This window comes from Pieris brassicae, chromosome 6 (assembly GCF_905147105.1).
Source record: "Pieris brassicae chromosome 6, ilPieBrab1.1, whole genome shotgun sequence".
Classification (NCBI taxonomy): Eukaryota; Metazoa; Arthropoda; class Insecta; order Lepidoptera; family Pieridae; genus Pieris; species Pieris brassicae.
Genome location: NC_059670.1, coordinates 7,108,986 through 7,128,725, shown reverse-complemented (window position 1 = coordinate 7,128,725; position 19,740 = coordinate 7,108,986). Strand labels below are relative to the sequence as shown.

At 32.3% G+C, this 19,740-nt stretch overlaps 1 protein-coding gene across 2 annotated transcripts; it reads left to right on the top strand.

Moving 5' to 3' along the window:
• The first annotated feature begins 100 nt into the window (after nt 1-100).
• LOC123711228 (trichohyalin-like) lies at nt 101-19,527 on the top strand. Of its 2 annotated transcripts, none has more exons than XM_045663715.1 (10): nt 101-349; nt 1,571-1,711; nt 10,262-10,435; nt 11,908-12,104; nt 13,242-13,341; nt 14,741-14,879; nt 15,295-15,386; nt 16,694-16,788; nt 17,234-17,336; nt 17,610-19,527. In XM_045663715.1, exons 1-10 carry the CDS (start codon nt 242-244, stop codon nt 18,288-18,290), a joined length of 1,830 nt encoding a protein of 609 aa, XP_045519671.1. In that variant the 5' UTR covers nt 101-241; the 3' UTR covers nt 18,291-19,527. The 2 variants fall into 2 exon arrangements, with proteins under 2 accessions (XP_045519671.1, XP_045519672.1); XM_045663716.1 differs by lacking the exon at nt 101-349 and adding an exon at nt 651-793.
• The last annotated feature ends 213 nt before the right edge of the window (nt 19,528-19,740 follow it).

Here is a 19,740-nt window from a genome sequence, read left to right as displayed (position 1 = left end):
GTGGCAGCATACTGACGAGTGCGGAGTGACGCAGGGTTATTTAACATCTGATAATTTAAAATAACCGTAACCGTTTTCTTCTGTATACATTCGTTAGGCATTTGTCATTACAATGTTTACAATTAAAAGTAGTAACTCGTGTCTTTTAAATAAATCATAACTACTGAACTCAAATTGTTTTTCAACGACTTCATTTATAGTTGCAATTGAAACAACAGTGCTTTGTGCGCTGAATTAAACAATGTTATCAGATGATATAGATAAATTAATTGAAGAGAAACGGCGGGAATTAGAAAACGAAAAAGCTATCTTAGGGTTATCGCAGGAAAACGATCTCTTAAACAGCAAGGTATATATCAGCATTAAATTAAACATTCATGCACTTTCTAATAAACTTAAAATTTTGTCAATTAATAAGAAATTCTTATAATCGTTACATATATTACGCATCTCTTAAAGTATTATTCGTATTTATGTATTGCCTAGCTAGCCTAGATAGTTAACACAAGACAATTTATGGATTTATACTAATTTTAAAGGTTTATACTTGGGATCTTTATAAAGATCGAGTATATAAAATATGCGTACTGTGGCATGGCAATTTGATGCTTATTGCTTATAGACGGCGCGGCATAACCGGTGTATTGATCTACAGCGCAGACGTTTCGCTCTCTGAAAAACCTAGACTTGTAAAATATAACATAGCTCAGTGAACTGCAATAGTCTTTCAGGGCTGAAAGCCTGTCTTGCTCCCAAAAAAATCTGCAACATCTACTTGATGCAGCTCTAAAGGGTAATTTTTAGTTTGAGAAAATATCTGTGTAATGTGTATATTTGAGTGCCTAAATGGCATCAGTGGATAATAATGTTTTCTTAAAACAATCTGATTATTTTAATTGCCTGAGATTAAAATATTTTTTTAAAGTACATAATTTTCATTTAGGCATGAAAATAATTTTCTTACCATCACATGTTATTATAAAATCTTACATTTTTCTTATTCAGTTTTTGATAATTGTATGTTATAAATGTTTCTCACAAGTGGAATTTTGATTGTTAATATTGATATGCTTCTTTTATAACAATCTAGACTTTCAACTATTAAAAGCTGTCTTTATTTAATAAATCATCCTTTTAAAAACAAATGAATATATATTTAGACATTCAAAATTTTAACTAGCTTTAAAATCTCAACCGTTTATCAAATTTGTAATGTAGGCCATATAATGATTTTAAATATGGGACTATTAATATTTTATTGCTTATAGACCTAGATACCACTAACCTTTCATATAGCCCCTTACCTTGTTATTTATTGATTACACATTATGACATTCGTAATGATGAAACTTTATGAGAATTTCTGTTATTCAGTATTGTAGAGTGGGTCAAAGCTTTTAATGATATATACTTTTATTTTAATATTACTTTAGTGATGGTTATTTACATTTAGCATATTGTAGAACTAAATATATTGACTTAGCTGATTCTACTCATGTTCAGAGAAATGTATTTATGAAAAATCCTTCAACTATTTCACTATGTTTGTTATACTCAATAATTTTTACAGAATGAGGAAAACAAAGAGAACATAAAATCACCACATACTGTGAAGTTTTGCAGAAGGAGAGCTCTGTCAGAGAACAATGAAACAACTGAAGACGAAAGTGAAGAAAAAGATATTTCACCTGACTTAGAGCGATACATACGGGTAAGCTAAATTGTTTGACTGGATTCTATAAAATTTTATTTGTTTCTTTGCATTATTTTTCCTGGTTAAAGAATTTATCATGAAAAAGATGGATATCTTATAGACATTTAAAATAGAAATAAACATTCTATATATAACTAGATTTCATCGAGTTATTTGAGATTATTCAAATATACAAAAATTAAATATATTCTCTTCATTAAATTAGCGTCGATGATTAAACTAAACCTAGAGAAGACTTGAGGTCGAATAAGGATGAATTCATTAATGGCAATGCCATATCAACTAAACTGAGATAAATCTGCGCCTACGCCACTTGAAAAAGCATGTGTATATTTTGTTACCAATCTCAATTCCTATGTAACGTAAGATGGAATCGTTTTAGAGTTAATAAATAAAAGTCAATTTTATTTTAAACTTTTTTAGTTCAAAGAGATGAAACCTATTATTGACCTAAACAACAGTGGCGGTACAACGTTTTTATCTCTGGTTCTCAGATTTCTGTTCTGTTATCATTTGTAATAGTAGGTAGGTGCAGGCAAGTTGGTGATCAACCTGTGCTTGACTCACCGTCGACTTTGGGTCTAAAGCATGCGTGTTTTCTCACGATGTTTTCCTTCACCGTTCTAGCGAGTGTTAAACGCGCACTAAGACACAAAGTCCAGCCGGGAATCGAACCTGCGACCTCAGGGATGAGAGTTGCACGCTAAAGCTGTTAGGCTTGTTGTTAAATTGTTTACCTTATAATGAAAAAAAAACTGTATAAAAATGTGTCATATTACGTTCATCGAATTTGTAATCGAGATTTAACCGTTATTCCGGAATTAAAAACTTATGTTCATGAAAACTAACAATTTAATGACTTGTCATATCATATAATTTTCTTTTTCCAAAAAGTTTACTATTCCATTTTTTTTACGTAATACCTTCTCTTATCTTGTGACTCAAATTTGTTTATTAGACTAAGACCATTTTTAATGTCTAAGATTCGTATGTAGACCCGTTTCAATTTTATTATCTATGTATAACCATCATTATTTACCTACTATATTCGAGTTAACTGTTTAAAATGGTTTTAGCTATTATTATAAAACTGTGATTTAATAGGAGGTTTTGTACTGTGTTCAACATACTTATGGTACTTTTCCGCAGCACCAAAACACCAATTCTTCAAAGACCGGCAACGCACTCGCGAGCCTTATCACTTAACATCTGGTGAGCCTTCTGCCCGTTCGCCCTCTGTTCTATAAAAAAATGTAATAATCTAATGCATTTTTGACGTAAATCGTGTTAGTGTTAGCGTCATTTCTGAATCTAATATTTAAAGTAGATTGCATTACCCTAAGATTGTCTTAATACAAATTCGATGAGCGGCAGCGAAATCTACTGATTAGTGTGTTTCAAATTGTAATCTTATATTTATTTAATTTGCCAAATAAAATTGACCCTTAAATGTAAACTAAATGATAAAAACTAGAGAACTGAAATACGTAGAAACGGAAATACTATACTATTCTGAATAAATTTAAATTAATAATACAATTTTTTTTGTCGATGTCGTATTTATCTATTGAGTTCTTACTATTGCTGTTTACAAGTTACTAAGACGAGAAGGTTTATATATGAAAATTCCTTTTCATAACATCGTTTCAAATCATGTAATTAATATTGTCTAGTGCCTGCAGATGTAGATATTACCGCTAATAGCATAAGAATACAATGCTTTGTTTGACCAAGGACACGAGCTGTGATGTTCATTATATATAATCAAATACTAACATTAAACGGAAATGTAATAGGATACTGAGACCTTTTTTTCACTTAAACGAATTTTTATATTTTAACCCCAAAAAATATCTTCGCTGTTTATAGTTTGACCGTTTAAAGATAAATATATCTAGACAGCCTCGATAATAAAATATATTAAAAAAACTAGTTTAGGTTACTTATTATTACGAAGCTAGATACACAATTACGCACTTCAAAGTTTTTTGTGTCGATGTTTAAAAAAGTATTGTATTTTTATACAAAACAACGTTGTTGATACATTAAAGACTGCTTTTTAAATATTTTTAATGTAAATGTTATGACCTACGCAAAATGGCCTATCTAATAACAAAGTTCGGCAAGTAGTTTCAGGAGTAGATCGGATACTGTGGAACAATTTTAACGAGGCCTAGAAAAAACTGTTAATAATTGAGTGCTACCTATTTATTGTACCATTCCAATATTTGTCGGTCCAAGCTCGGACCTTTCGCTATCCCCCTCTTACCGTTAATCTATTATATACTTACAATATTGGAGGACAACTCGCCAGTTTTTATTAGCTTCTATTAGCTAGAAGAAGAGAAGGCTTTTCTTCTTTTCTGCTATAAAAAATAATATATGTGGCATGGCAAGTTTAGGAGCAGGGCCTCGTTACAAACTCGTTGCCTTCATATTAATAGTACATATTAGAATTGGGGACGATTCTCAATATTATAGGTAACATATTCTAGAGAAGTTTCAGGGTAATTGATGACGCATGTCAGGCGTAGAAGGCTGATCTACATGCTTTAAGAAACATACTCAATGTAATAGTTATAAAATGCATCTACCTCATTGGCAGTATACAAGAGGTTCCAAGCTGCTATTGTGAGAGTAATCTACGTAACTTATAATACCAAGTGAGTTTAAAACTCAATGCGAACAGCGAAACCATTAAGTGATGCAAGCATGCACAAAATATGGCACCGGGCATTGTTTTGCTGAATGGCTTGGAATGGAATGAGTGTTCTTGGCACGAACATTCCTTTAAGTCTTAACCTTTACATAGATTGAATTTAAATTTAACTCTGTTGAATTTAGGAATTAATTCGATACCAGAACTATTTTGTTAAACGTATATTCCAACAAGATAAAAAAAATGTTTATCTTGAACTAAATACAACTTATTACGAATTGGGTGGTAAAGAGTTTCACATAATACGGGAAATATGTACATATAAGTCATACACTACTCGACAGCCCCAAAGGACCAATCACGATCAAGCGATATTGTGGGTAGTTTGATTTTCACGTATGAATTGCACTGTTAACTAATTTCGATAAGCCTGCCGAACACTCCAATATATATACAATTTTTGAGGAATTGGAAAAAAAACGGAAATCGGAAAGTACGATAAACATAATACAATATATCTAGTAATGTATTACTTTCTTTCGAATCTAGTACTTTCTAACCCATTTACGGTTTTATTGTGATAATAAAAGAATTATTTATAAACTCGGTAACATCTATATTGCCAATAATTGAATATTCATTGCAATAACTCGTAGTGTGAAAACGTTTACTGCATAGCACTTTCGCACCGAAGCGTACAGTTTCAAAGGAAGCGCCGATGGTTATGGTGCTATTGTTGTAATTTCTACATGAGTGTACCCATTGTGTGAATTAGTTTTTTAGTGTAATGTTATAATAGAATTGGTGAATTTTATTAAAAAATCATGCATAGATCGGAGGTAAGGGTTTTCATATTAAGAGAGTTGTCTGCAGCAATATAATTTGCGTGCTTAGGATAAAATATAAAAGAGCCATTATTCCTTCAATATACGAGGAACTTACAAAAATATTTTTAGCAATTTCCATATAAAAACGTAATAGTTTTTACATTATAAGTATTTTGTAGTAAGTTACGTATAAGTATTTTAATGCATTTTTGTAGTTTTAGAATTAATGAAGGATTCACCCGGAACAATGTAATATTTGTAAACTTGTTTATATGCTTAAACTAAACTTAACAACATTAATCATATAACTTTAAGCTTCAAAGTAAAAGTTACACCACACTTGCTGGATCGAATCTGATGTGTGATCGTTAAATTGAACGTTACCTAATAATTCTTATTAGACTTAGAAGAAATTATAATATGCTAGAGTGAAGTAGAAATTATTAAGAACATAGGATATAATTATACGTTAGTGGCCGCGTGTGTTCGCTCAGTCGAGAAATTCATTGCCATTAATCTGAATTCGAAATTCGAATTTCAATTTCGAAGTTTGAATTACGTATTAAGAGTGGATATGCCTGCAGCGAGATAAATAAAATATAAGCTCTGCAGCAATTTCAGTGAATTTCTGATAGTACTAAAGTTATGTAATTTAGATTCCAATATAGATTGTATGAAACTGGTTTTGATTGATTTTACTACTAGTGATTATTTTATTTTATCGTAACTTTAAAAATCTTGAATATCTTTTTAACAATTTCATTCGTTTTGACAACACATGATTTGATTGATACATAAGAGTTTTTCGCGCCCGATAACTAAACATAACCGCACCTTTTAACCCTGTCACACCCTAGGAAACACCCTAAAATGTCCACACCCATTGTTAAAATGACCCAAAAGCGTTTATATGAAATAAGTTAAGGTTTTTTCAATATTCTTAGGATTTAGATTAACTTTTTCTAATTATGAAGCTCAAATCTTTCAGTCTCATAAGTGTAAAGCAACATCTTTCATCTTGATATCGAAATTTTGAATTTATAAATAATTTGCAGGTCAATACAAATTATTTTACATTTATCCATTACATTTAATTGTTTCTGGGTCAGAACTAGCTACTAATTCTCGTCAAATCAATGTACTACCCTCTGCGCAAAAACATTTTAGATATTTACTGGAATCATAGTTCGCACTAAGTCTTGACTCTGAGGGTGAGATTCAGAAACTTGTCAGCCTTTAGTTACCCCAAAACCTAAGTAACATCTAAAGTAATAGAGCAGACATTTATACGTTTTGATTAATTGACCAAGCATTGAGCTTTAACACTCTGTGCCAATAATACCGAAACTATTACCGTTTCATAGATAATATAACCCTTGACTTATATGTCTTGCGTTTCCACTGAGGTAAATGCTACAATATTCGTAACTATAAAAGACTTAAATAATGATCGAATTTTTTAATCTCCTTAAGTAAACTTATGTAAGCTGCTCTGTGATCACGTCATGCCGGAAAATAGTCAAGGGCGAACAGTGGTGCCAGCCTTCGATAGTGTAACCTTCACAGTTTAATTACGTCATTTAATTCGATATTTTTAACAATTTTATTTGTTGGCGCCTATTTGTATTATGTCAATAACCTGATAGGGTGGAAGATATTTTGTTTAACTTCTCTTGTTTAGTGGTTGACTTTTTTCTCATACACGTCGTTAATTTATGGATCTAAAACATGCCGGTTTTGTTATATTTCTCCTTTCTTTCATAAGTACAAACAAAGTCATAATATATTTATTAAAACGTAACTTTTCCACAGATATGAACGCCAAATTGTTTTATATTTACAGCTAAATCTCTAATCAAGTGAGAACGAACTGATAAAATCTCACTGACAAAAAAAACTCTCCTATCCTTTTTAATTGCAGTTTACGACATATTTGGAGCTGCAACTATAACACCTTGCTCCTCATGGCATGGCAACACAAGAAAATGCGCGTTAAGAGCGCGTCGTAGCCTAGCAAAATTTATGATTTCACCCACTTTAGTGACAAATGCAATCGCGATCGCGCAATTATAGGACAGAACCAAAGGGCGTTGAATTTAGTAACGAATGCGTAATATATGCAATACAGTTAGATAAAAGATTGCTATGTGGCTTACATAACGAGTGTGATTAACCACTCGGACAGAGTAGCTCCATACCAAAGGAAGCACCGCGTATGCAACCCTACTCACCTGGCCCAAATTATATTTATTTGTAATTGTCAGAGCCGAAAATTATCTATACTCGTTAATATCATAAAAACTTAACACTTATATATTTCTTAGTTGGTTTGTAATCTCTATAAATACTAAACCGATTCTAAAAATTATTTCGATAGTGATGGCTCTGGCTGTGTTGTATATGTTAACAAAAATTATAAGAACGAGTTTTTTTCGTCTATTATTTTTAACCATTGTTAGTATTAGTTGATTTGTTTCATTTATTTACTGACACCTAGTTAAATTATACAGGTATCACGCAAAATAAATCATATATTTTTCATTTACAGTAAATTCATAAAGTAGCATCTGTTGAGTTTACATGTAATTCGCGGTTAAATTTGAAATTTTATTCAATCTTTTTTTTAATTTAATAATGAGGGTTGGCGCTAAGAAGCGTAGTGTTTCATGTCAATGGTGCGAGGGCGACTGAACAGGAGAAACAAACGTATGCTCGAAGTTCGAGTGAGATGTTACATTGTTTTGCGGAACAAAAATTAAGTAAACGCTAATTGATTCTTATTTAAATGCCACTACAATACAATAAAATACGCATTAGCTATTAGATAGTTATTACTATCTCGGCCAAACTAATGTGCAGCCATTCAAATTGGTCTCCATAATACTCGCCATGATTGAAGAAAACGAAATTAGACAGAAATTAGAGTTGACTTATGTCTTTAATAAGAGTCAAGCATCACAATATAGATAAGGTTATAGCTCGCTCTTAATTGCGCACTATATGTGTTTACCTAAAACTGGTCTTTATTCTATGAGACTTTGTATACACATATATGTATTATATATATACAAAACATTTGTAAAAGACATAGGACACATATGTGTAATCACAGAGCACTGACCCTTTAATATACATATGGCGTGACCGGGCAATTTTAAGTACCATGAAAACATGTTCAAAACAATTCATGGATTTGTCCAAACAATTACAAAAAAAAACAAAACCTCTGTACCTAACCTATCCACAATTCGTTAATTACAAATCATTAAGCTTTCACATTTTACATACTAAGTATTTACTTTCAACTGCGTCTTTTAGTAGTGTTAAAAAGATAAAAGTTAATGATTTTTTTTATTTATATACAAATAATACTGTTGCTTTATCTATGTTTAAAAAAATAGAGAAACCGTTTAAAGGGTTTAATATTTTTTATCAACCATAGAGATAGAATCATTTAGCAATCTATTTCATATGATATTTACGTGTTAGTTTTGCCTATTATAAATCCGTCGAGCGTAGAAAGTACAGGCTCGGCTTTAATTTCCATATAATATTAATTTCCAATTTCTTTTGGCATCCGTTTCCGCTAGTTAGTGGATCTCTCCAATTATCCGTAATGCGTTTGTTGCAAATGAATTAAATCATTGGAGCGTGTTAATGCGACACTGAATATTAATGCAATCTGTTCCGGCTTAATTAAGTTGTACAAAGAATTTTAGGCCGTATTTCAGTATTTCACGACCTGAAAATCGTCTTGTTATATGATTCGTTATACCATTCTAACAGTGCTTAGTCAAAAGCTTGGCTATTTATAGGAGTGCCGGAGAGTTTATTACCAGTTCCTCTCGCCCGTTCTACGCCCTTAATTTGAGAACTGGCCGTGAATGTAAATTTAATACATTATATTTTTATGTTTGACGTGAAGTGCTCATTAAGGTTAACTGATTTTTATTTGACTTCATTTAAGATGTCTTTTAGTATTTAGTGTGTTTTTCTGTGTAATACATTGGCTGGTCTTAGGGTAAGATTCAGAAATGAATCTTAGCGCTAAATCTGGCTTCTGTACGTGAAACCTATTGGATTTTCGCATATGGAAGTCAAAGTTCGTCATGCACATATTTACTTTAGTGATCATTCTTTTATAGGTTTCTTTGGAAAAAATTGTTTCGAGAAATAGAAAAAATCGTTCATAAAGATTTTACGCCCTAACAAATATGTGATAAAACATATGTTTTGTTAGTATTAAATGTTATGTTTATGTCTAAAACCGTAATATGGCATAATGATTAAAACGTCAATATGGTCACACCCTGATATCGTCGGGACTACTTGAATGTGGAACTAACACGCCACAATTATAAAGCAGAACATTGCATGTTACGCGCGATGCGCCACGTAAAATCAGGATCAAATAGGATTTCATGATTGCAATAATAATATTGCGGCTAGGAATTCTTTTGTTTCTTTATTTAAATACAGTCTATTTTACTTATTCAAGTACGGAAAGAAAAGTTACAACTTTTTGTAGTAAAAATCGGCGACCTGTATCGGAATGACCTTAACTCACGCGTTGTCACGTGACCATTTTCATACGCCTTGAAAAGCCCTTTATCTGAAGCCCCTGTTCAGCAATTCCGTGGGATGAAAAGATGTAACTGATGTTTCATGTCGCGGAGTGGGGATTATAACCAATCCTTATGATTGTCGGAACGAGTGTTTCGTCTTTCGTTCTCACCAGGTTATTTTTTATTTGTTTTTAACAAGCATAAAAGCAAAAACCACTCAAACCTCCATACATGGCGTCATGCGTTAATATTTGTTTTACTCGTGTCAGACTAAGATGTCTTTAAAGTGCAGTTTTAAAATAAAACAAACTATTGAAAGAAAACAATTTTTAACCGGATTAAAGCTATCTGTAATCATAAATGATAAATAATAAACAAATAGCTTTAATCCGGTAAAAATTTTTTTCTTTCAATGTGTAAAAGCTATGTTAACCAAAGATTACTAAAATAAACTAGATGAGAAAGTATCTTAATCTTATTATTTTTATAATTCCAGCGCTACCTCGGTCTTCCAGTTATGTTAAAGGCAGGTGAGTATTCGCCCAACAACCCGCTGATACGAGGAGAGCGGTCAACCGGCGATGTTCTTCTTGGTTTGGGGGAGTATGAGCGACGAAGGAATACGCTGCGCAAGATACGACAGAGGCAGTATAAGGAGTATCTTGATGAGGTACTTTTGGACTTTACATAATGAGCACTTAAAATATCGGGTTTTGTGTATTTATATTTATGTCACAGCCAACTAGCTTAATCAGCCGTTCAATTAACTGCCTAGCCCTTTAACTAAACGACGCCGTTTAACTAGCGGCCTGAAAGATGTTTATCAAGTTCACCAAACAGCTAGGCAAATGACTTGGATCGATGACGTTTCATTACTTGCCTAGCCTGTTGACTGTTAATTCCACTTTCTGCCACTCTCAAACTCGAAACGAAACTCTTTTAACTGTCAATATGGCGTCGGCAAACCACAACTTTGATGGCTGTGCATATTCAAAATTAACTTAATTATTATTTTTACCGATCAATCTCCTTCGTGTCTTCTCCATCTACACGACACTGACGAAGTAACTTGTGCCCAGTTGGCATAAATAAAAGCCATAAACAAGAAAAAAAAACTTTGATGGTGTTTCAAAGTTTCATGAAAAACAACAAGAACAATGGAAGAGTGTAGTGAAAATAATAATGTGAATTTGACTTAAGCAATTTAATTTCAAAAGAAATATATTTTATGTCATATGTTTTACCTTTTTTATTTCTGCCATATAATGACTCTGTCGTACGAATGGCCCAAGGGTTAGCCAGCCAGTCTATTAAATGTTGTAACAAACGCTACGGCTGAATATCTTTCAGGCCGTTAGTTAAACGGCACCGTTTAGTTAAAAGGCTAGGCTGTTAATTGAACGGCTAATTAAACTAGTCGGCTGCGACATTTATAGAGCATTTAAATTAACCCAGCAGTGTTGGCCTAGTTGCTTCAGCGTGCGGTTCCCTGAGGTCGTAGGTTCGATCCTCGGCTGTAACCTAGACTTTCTTTCTATGTGCGCATTAAACATTCGCTCGAACAGTGAAGGAAACCATCGTGAGGAAACCGGCTTGCTTTAAATCCAAAAAGTCAGTGCGTCAGGCACAGGAGGCTGATTACCTACGTGCTTATTATATTATGATGAAACAGATACAGAAATCTGAGGGCCAGACCTAAAAAGCATGTGCGCCACAGATTTTTTTTATTTAAAATTTTGAATATATATTAGATGTGATAGAGAAAGATGGACAGTGTTGGTCTAGTGATTTTAGCGAGTGACTCATCTCGTAGATCGTAGATTCCGGCTATGGACCAATTAACTTTGTGAGCAATTATCACTCGCTCGTACGGCGCTGGAAAACGTCGTGAGAAATTCGGCATACCCCAGGCTCAAAAAGACGACCTCAGTGTATGACAGATACAGAAATATGAGGCACAGGCCTAAAAAGTTGTTGAGCTACTGATTTTCCATTAGGTATCTCAAAATCACCCTGTAATAACAAAAAATATGAATGTAACGGTAGATATTTGAAACAAAACTTTAGACATGCGTTAGTTATAATACGTTTATGAATAAAGGCGTATAACTTAATTCTTACTTTAATTCCATGTCGACTTAGCAAGCGAAAATAAAACAAGAAGAGCGAGAAAAGGCAGAACGTGAGAAAAAGGAGAGAGAAGAAAAAGAAAGACTGGCGGAGGAAAGAGAAAGAGAGCGCGAACGGCTGGAGTTGGAGAGAGACAGATATAGTCCAGAAAGACGACGAGCCAGCTTCACTTGCAGCAACGTTTCTGGTGCTAATAATGTGTATAATAGGTAATGTGGCAGCTATGTATATTATCAATTAATAAAGTATTCTATCAAGTAAATACTGTAAAATAATACGAATTAATGTACTTAAAATACAAATTAAATCAATTAAATTACACTGCCAGATGAACTGCATTCATTTAGATTTGCATATAATTAAAAAAAACAAATGAATATTTAAACATTTAACATTAAAAACACAAAAAATCGGCTTAGTGTACCTACACTGTTTTTATTCAATTGTTTTGAAATGTTTATTTTTTCGAGTAGTTCATTTACAACAACAAATTTACACTTACTAAATTAATAAGATACAAGTCAAATTGAAAACTTTTTTAAATTGGGAAAAATGCTAAAATATGGCTTATAAAAAACAACAAGACAAATAATAGAAGAATCCTTTTACTTGAATTGGTAGGTAGCTCTGTTGCTTTAGCGTTGACCAGTTGACTCGGTCTCTATCAACCTATTAATTATACTTGCTACAAGTACTTGAATTCTATTTTATTAAGAACCCTTTAAAAGTACAGTTTAATATAATATTCCTATTATTATTACTAGAGCTTTATTCATGAACTCCATACAAATATTGGTTATATTTGTATGGAGTTGTAGTTAGTTAGTTAGTTAGTTAACTAGACTAGATTTTTTATATTTAGTGGTCTAGTGGCCCCTTTTCGGGTAAAAGCCTCCTCCATATTTTTCCATTTCTCTCTTTTTTCTGTCATTTTTCGTAGGGATCTTACGTTGAAAGTGCATAATTTTAATTTTGACGTGGAGCCCCTTTTTTGTTGCTCTTGAAGCCCTGTTCTTGCCTTTTTGCATATGTAATAGAGTGATGGACTCTAATAATATATCTATATTTGTAAGGTAATAAAATAATAAACAAAAGAGTTGAGACTACTAGTGGAAAGTACTAACGAAGTTTGTTTGTAGTCAGTAGTTCTGGCAGATCACTCAGTAGTGCCAGTTGTGGCGGATACATATAATTTTGTTTTATATAAAACCTATGAATCTATATAATATATACTAGACTTGCTATCGTATTAAATTCAAGACCCCTTCTGACCCCCGAACATTAAGACAAGACGTTGATAAAATCTATTTTGTATCTTGCCTTAACGAAAAATATGAATATTTCAGTAAAGTGGATACAGCAGTTCAAGTAGAAAGACATACGCCGCTGTCCGTTGCCGTGCAGACGGACGACGATGATTTATATCCCACAAGAACAGGAATATCGGTATGAATTATATTATTTTACCCTAATACATCTTTGCCGTTAAAGACATCAATTTACTAAAATAAACTCCCTTTTAAATCTTCTTATGATAACGTGGAACCCGAATATATTACTGGTGTTTGGACTAATCGACCGTCAATTGTTTTAAGATTATTATATACATATATTATTTTATTGCACTTTGCTTACAAAAATAATAAGCATAATATATGTAAGGCGTTCAGGCTCTGCTCATTCGAATTATTCGCGATTATAACGGATTAAATAGTACTTATCAGCTGGATATATTCGGTAGTGGGCTGATGATTTTAAAGAAAGCATTGCAAGCGCTGTGGAACAACTGCTCCTCAGCATAATGCTGAGCCAGTGCCAATTACAACCACAACACACACGCATTAAACAATTAAACCCTTTTCTTTAAAAAAATTGTTATCTTTCATTCTTCATCTTATTTTTATGTGTTTCTGTGTGTGTGTTTTGTTAGTAATAAATGTTATGTCTATGTCATTGTTATGTGCCTATCTCATATCTAATCCGCTGTTATGCTCGTATTTTATTTTATTGTATATATATATATATATATATACATACTATATATACTATATATTTTAATATATATATTTTTGTAACATTTATCTTTACCAAAGTGTTTTATATTTTAGAAAAAATCGCTTGTAACATACTGTAGATATATCATTATTTATTCGGTTAAGTTTAATAAATAAATAGTATGTTGAGTGCAACGGGCGGTCTTGTAGCTTACAAGGGCTAAGAGTAACACAACATGTACTATCTGTATATATTATATATGTGTACTATGGAGAGTGTTCTGAAGAATGATTTGGGTAGCTCCCTCCTGTCTCGCTTGAATACCGTACGAGCCGTAATAATTCAAAGTTTCATCAGCATTATCTTGATCGCTGGAAGTATTCCACATCAACAAAACGTTAAATAAATAAGAAGAAAATAATATTTGTGGGTTCTGCGTTTAATTCCATTCTGTTCTGGATATATATCAGGAATAATTAAAGTCTAAGTCTGTAATATGGTCCTTAGTTCGAAGATCCACCATAGATTATATTTTATTGTTATTATCGTGTAAGAGCTGTGTTGACCTTGCGCCAACGGATGCCGGTATCTCTTAGACCCAAAAAGTCGACAGCGAGTATTAAGTACATAAGTAGTTCAGTTCACCTACTTGGTTATTAACAAAAATAAATCATCACGGAACACATAGAAATTTGAGGGCCAGAGGTTGTAGCCCTACTATTTTTTTATTGTAACCGGTTTTAAACAGCCGGGGTTAAAACGCATGATGTAAATGTAGAGAAGCGCGCATTTGTCCGCCTAATACTGATCTAAAATTTGTTATTATACCTGAACATTAAATATTTTTCAGCTACCCTCAAAACAACTGCTAACAGAAGCGGAACGAGAGTTGTCCCCTCGCACAGTAGGTGTCAAACCGGCCACTTGGCATTGGTCGAGTAACTATGAAGATAGAGGCCGGAGAAGAAGGAGTTATGGCGATTTTGATGGTTTGTTTAATAAGGATTAAATTATATCCAACTTAAGCCGCCAACGCACGCGCGAGCCCTCTGGCATTGAGAGTGTCCATGGGCGGCGGTATCACTTAACATCAGATGAGCCTCCTGCCCGTTTACCCCCTGTTCTTTAAAAACAAAACCAATACATAAGAAAGACCGTCCTTATAACTATTTGTAACTTTATTGTATTACATAGCAATAAATAAGAATAAATAATTTAAACAAAATATATTTGATGTAATCGCTCTAAATTAACTGAGGTAACTCAAGTTACAAATTTTAAATTAACTTAACTTTTTGAACGAGGGGTTAACCTGTGACCGTATAAATTCAAATAATTGTGTTACGTATGTCATTTAAAAGCATTTAACCTATATTCGCATATATAATAAAAATGTGATTGCAGCTCGGACGTCGTCCAACACAGACAAACAGACATACAGGCCGTCTATATTGGATGCCGATGTTATATCATTGAGGAACTTGCAAGCTGAAAAGGTAAAAGTACAAATATAAATTCTCATAGAAATGTTGTATTAATTAATTAAAAAAAACAGACAGCGTAGGACCAATTTGATATGTCATCAAAATTTAACAATGTTACCTTACCATTAAGGGAGCGTTCACGCAATTTTTGAAGATTCTTGACTCCCTCCCATGAAACGCGCCGTAACGTTTCTGTATCCAATAGTAAAACGTTTCGTGACCAACCCCAGTGACCTTCCTAAGTAATGGCGGATATAATTAATTATTAATTTTTTAGAAGTTGGAATTGAACTATCATGGTAAACCATATTCGCGCAACGCCTGTTTCAGAAACCTTTTCGTCTTTAACCAGTTTCATAAAAACTAAATAAATGTTCACTGTCGATTCGATCGATCGATGTCGATCTAAACCTGTTATAAGTAAAACACGTTGCGTGGTAACAACTAACTATTAAATAAAGACTAAAAAGCACTTGACATTGACAGTTTTAAACTAACTGTCAATGTCAAGTCCGATAATTATCAAAAGATATCTCTATGTACTATTTTGACATTCTTTGCAACACGTCTTATGCTCAAACCTATACTTGTTGTGCAACAGTACCCATATTATTACCTTATATATTTTCATGTCAAATGGAAGAGATTAGCCTGTGACACAGGGAATATTACTTTACTTCTCATTTTTATTGTGTACGTTTTTTTTTTGACAATGTTTTAACTTCTACATTCCGATAACACATTTATTGTACTTAAGAACATAATTTTATGATTTACTTTCTCTACCACTCTAAACAATTTCTCTTCTAAAGAGAACGGAACATTTTAATGTTGCGTCAGTGAAACTGTTTTCTTTTTAAACTAAAGGAACTAACATGCCTAATGTTACCTTAAGATTCGAATGCAATGTGGTCTATTATCGTACCTTAAACCTACGATAGAAATATCTATAAGTATTTTATGTACACTATAACTGAATTCGATTCACATATCTTGGAACTCTGGACCAATTCATTTGCATTAATTGATGTTTGAAGCTAGTCATCTCACTATGGAGCTATAACTGATGTATATGAGATGTAATCTATTAAATTGGCCATACAAAAATATTTACTCTAAATGTAAAGAAAATAAACTTAAGCATTCTTCTTTAGTTATTACTAAACTTTTTTTAATTTGGTTTAACAATATTAACTTATTATTTAAGATTTATGAATTCTTATTAATTTATGTAAATTTAATTCTTTATGATATAGTAAACAAATGAGAGCGACCCCAGAATCTCTGACAGATAGTAATTTGTTGTGTACTATATTCAGGAGGCTGCAGCGCGACGTCAGTTCTATCAGCAAGAGTTACGTAATCAAATAGAAGAACAGCAAAGAATAAGAGAAGAGAGGAGAAATAGAGAAAAGTAAGTTAAGATACTCAAATTTTAGATTTCTTACAGATTAGATTACAAAAGAGGGCTTTTTAAGAGACTTCATGAAATCAGCTGCCATTCCAAATATTTCTGAATTGATACGATGTAGAGATTTGCAAAAGAAGAACGTTCCACTACCTTAAAGGTCGGCAAAGCACTTGCAATGCTTGGATGCAGGTGTCCACTGTAGCACTCAATTCTAAGTGGCATCTCGTATTCTTCGTCTCATAAAAAATGTACATATCATAAAAATTACTGAGCTGATTTTGATGAAACTTGAGACTGTTTCTGTCTGTTAAGTCATTATTTTAGGTTCTCAAAGATTTGTGGCCAAATATTTTAACGAAATGTTACGTGAAAGCCTAAAAAACAGGTTAAACTGATAATCTCCTTTTTTGAAGTTAGTTAAAAATCAAAATTTCAATTTTTTTTTCAGAATGTTGGAACAAGCCGAAATGAGGCGGCTCGAACAACAACTTCGTTCGTTAAAAATGGCACAAGAAAGTGAAATTGATAGACATAGAGATGTCAATAAAAAGGTAAGAATTATAAAATGATGAAATTAAAAATAAATAAGTACACAATATTATTATATATACTACGGTATTTACTAAAAGTGATTAGGAATTCAATTCAGAGTCAAAGCCAATGTCAATGAACTCACGTATGTCAAAAATGTAACGTTCTTGACGTACGCGAGTTTCGCTTAGTGTAGTATAGACTCTGAATCGACTCAAATCTCGCATTTTTTAGATAAAATAAGAGATTTTTCAATATGTGGTTAAATGAAGATTTATTTGATTCCTTCTCAGATGCAGAGAAATTCAGCGGAATATGAAATTCAGAGGGCATCACTACAGCAGGAAATAGACGAAGAAAGATCTCAAATGAAACGTCACACAGATACAAATAGCTATTTCGAAAAGCCTTACACCGTCAATGTACCAGATACAGCAATATTTTCACCGAATTACGATCTTGAAAATTACTTAAGAAAAAATCTGAATCCAACCAAAGAGAGCCTCCATCTCGGTAATAAAATACATGAGAACTGGAAGGAAAGAGAAAATTGGTATGAGGCAACACCATACCGTCAAGAAGTTTATAATTATAAAGATCTTAATGAAAACTGGCAAAAGGCAGATGAAAAAATTAAAAGTTCCAGAGAGACTGAAAGTGAGAAATATAGGGTAGATAATAGATATAGGCAAGAAAGTTATAGAAGCGAATTCGATACTCTGCCCATACCAGTTTTACGGCATTCGCCAAAACACAAAGTGGAAAAGGAGGAAAAGTGTGAGAAAAACGAATTAAGCGAGGAGATGCAACTTGTAGATGACAAGTGGAAAGTACCCGCAGTTCAAAAGAATATTTTGAAAAATTTGAAAAGTGAGGGTAGGAATATAAATATTTTGACCCAATTGGGTTCCATACGACGCCAACTTCAACTGGAACAAATGAAGTTAGATAAAATTAAACAAACCGATTTTTAGGTATATAATTAAAAAATTTAATCGAATTTTAATTTTTTATGATTATAATACAACGGTTAGTTAATTATTATTCATGTTAAATGACAAATAGACTGATTGTCAAACAAAAGTCTAAGTGTTAGTGATAATGTTAGACCGTTGACATTTTACAATAACGTCACATGATGCATGTCACAATACTTTGACAATTTACATTAGTAAGCGCAAAAAGGGATGTTATAATTTGTAATCTTAATCATTAAGGAATATAAATTAAGATTACAACTTATAAGTTCGTGTTATTAATTTCGATTTAAAAATATATTAATAACAATTAAATGTGTCGTTTTGAATCTATGATCAGTCTATTTATCTTTAAATATATAAGATTTAAATTTTCAATAAATCACCGTCCGTGAAGCTTACTATATAAAATATTTTTGCTGAATTTTAAATATATTTTTATGAACATTTATTATGAATATTCGTTACTTTGTTCGCTAATTTTGATGATGTCAAAATTAATTCGAGCAATATTTAATTTAAAAAATTGTTCTAAAATTAGAGTTGTGTTTTATCGGTGTTGCTATTTTTTAATTTGGATCATCTCTATTTTTATTTGTAAGTTTTTATTACAAACATTTTTCGTCATAGTTCAAATAAAATTGAGACGAACGAGTTGCATACTCCGGAAAATATAAACAATCCGAAATTCCTATTAATCTGTAGATTTTGAAAATCAGTTTAGTTTTAAAAGATTTCCTTGGGTACATATTATCGTCTAAATTAAACACGGTAACTTCGTTCGTGTTTAAATTAAATTTGAGTGCTACTTGTAAACTAAATGTTTCTCCTTAATTCATACTTCGACTAGACAGTAGAGCATAGCCAAAAAGTTATTCCGTAGTGTAGTGCCAAAAAAGTTTTTGATTTTTACAATTTTATCCTTGTCTTCGAATCTTGATTATTCTAACAGACATTTTTATTTAAGGTATGAAAATTGTAATGTTAAGTCACCCTTATAGAAAATAAATCCGTTTCATTGCACTCTTTAACTATCATCTGTTTCGTCTCATCGACATACAATTTGACAGAAAAAGACGAAAGAGTTTTAGAGTGACTGAGACGTAGATCGTTGGACATACTTGGGTTTGTTCAAGAAAAAAATATTTTGTTGTTAAGAACTTGATCGTAATTCTAATCTACGGTAAGTTACTAGTTTTGTGTGGCTTTCAAACGTAGATTAAATCAAAAACGTAGGTACTCTTAAATAAAAATGTTTAACAACAATACGTTTATACCTAATATATCAGTAGAAAAGTCAAAATAAATGTTAAGTTTACTATGTTATCTGCGTTACAATTTTCTATTAATATTCGTAGTAAGTAGTGTTATTTAGTAACTGTGTAATCCAAAAATTATCGCTACCGCGTATCGATTAAATCGCAAAGATGTGTTAATAAAATTGGCA

Excerpts from the sequence above, each read along its gene's own strand:
- LOC123711228 (XM_045663715.1), top strand. The coding sequence starts at position 242 with ATGTTATCAGATGATATAGATAAATTAATTGAAGAGAAACGGCGGGAA. Across the intron at positions 12,105-13,241 it reads GCTAATAATGTGTATAATAG|TAAAGTGGATACAGCAGTTC; the intron begins GTAATGTGGCAG and ends TGAATATTTCAG. Across the intron at positions 16,789-17,233 it reads GAGAGGAGAAATAGAGAAAA|AATGTTGGAACAAGCCGAAA; the intron begins GTAAGTTAAGAT and ends TTTTTTTTTCAG.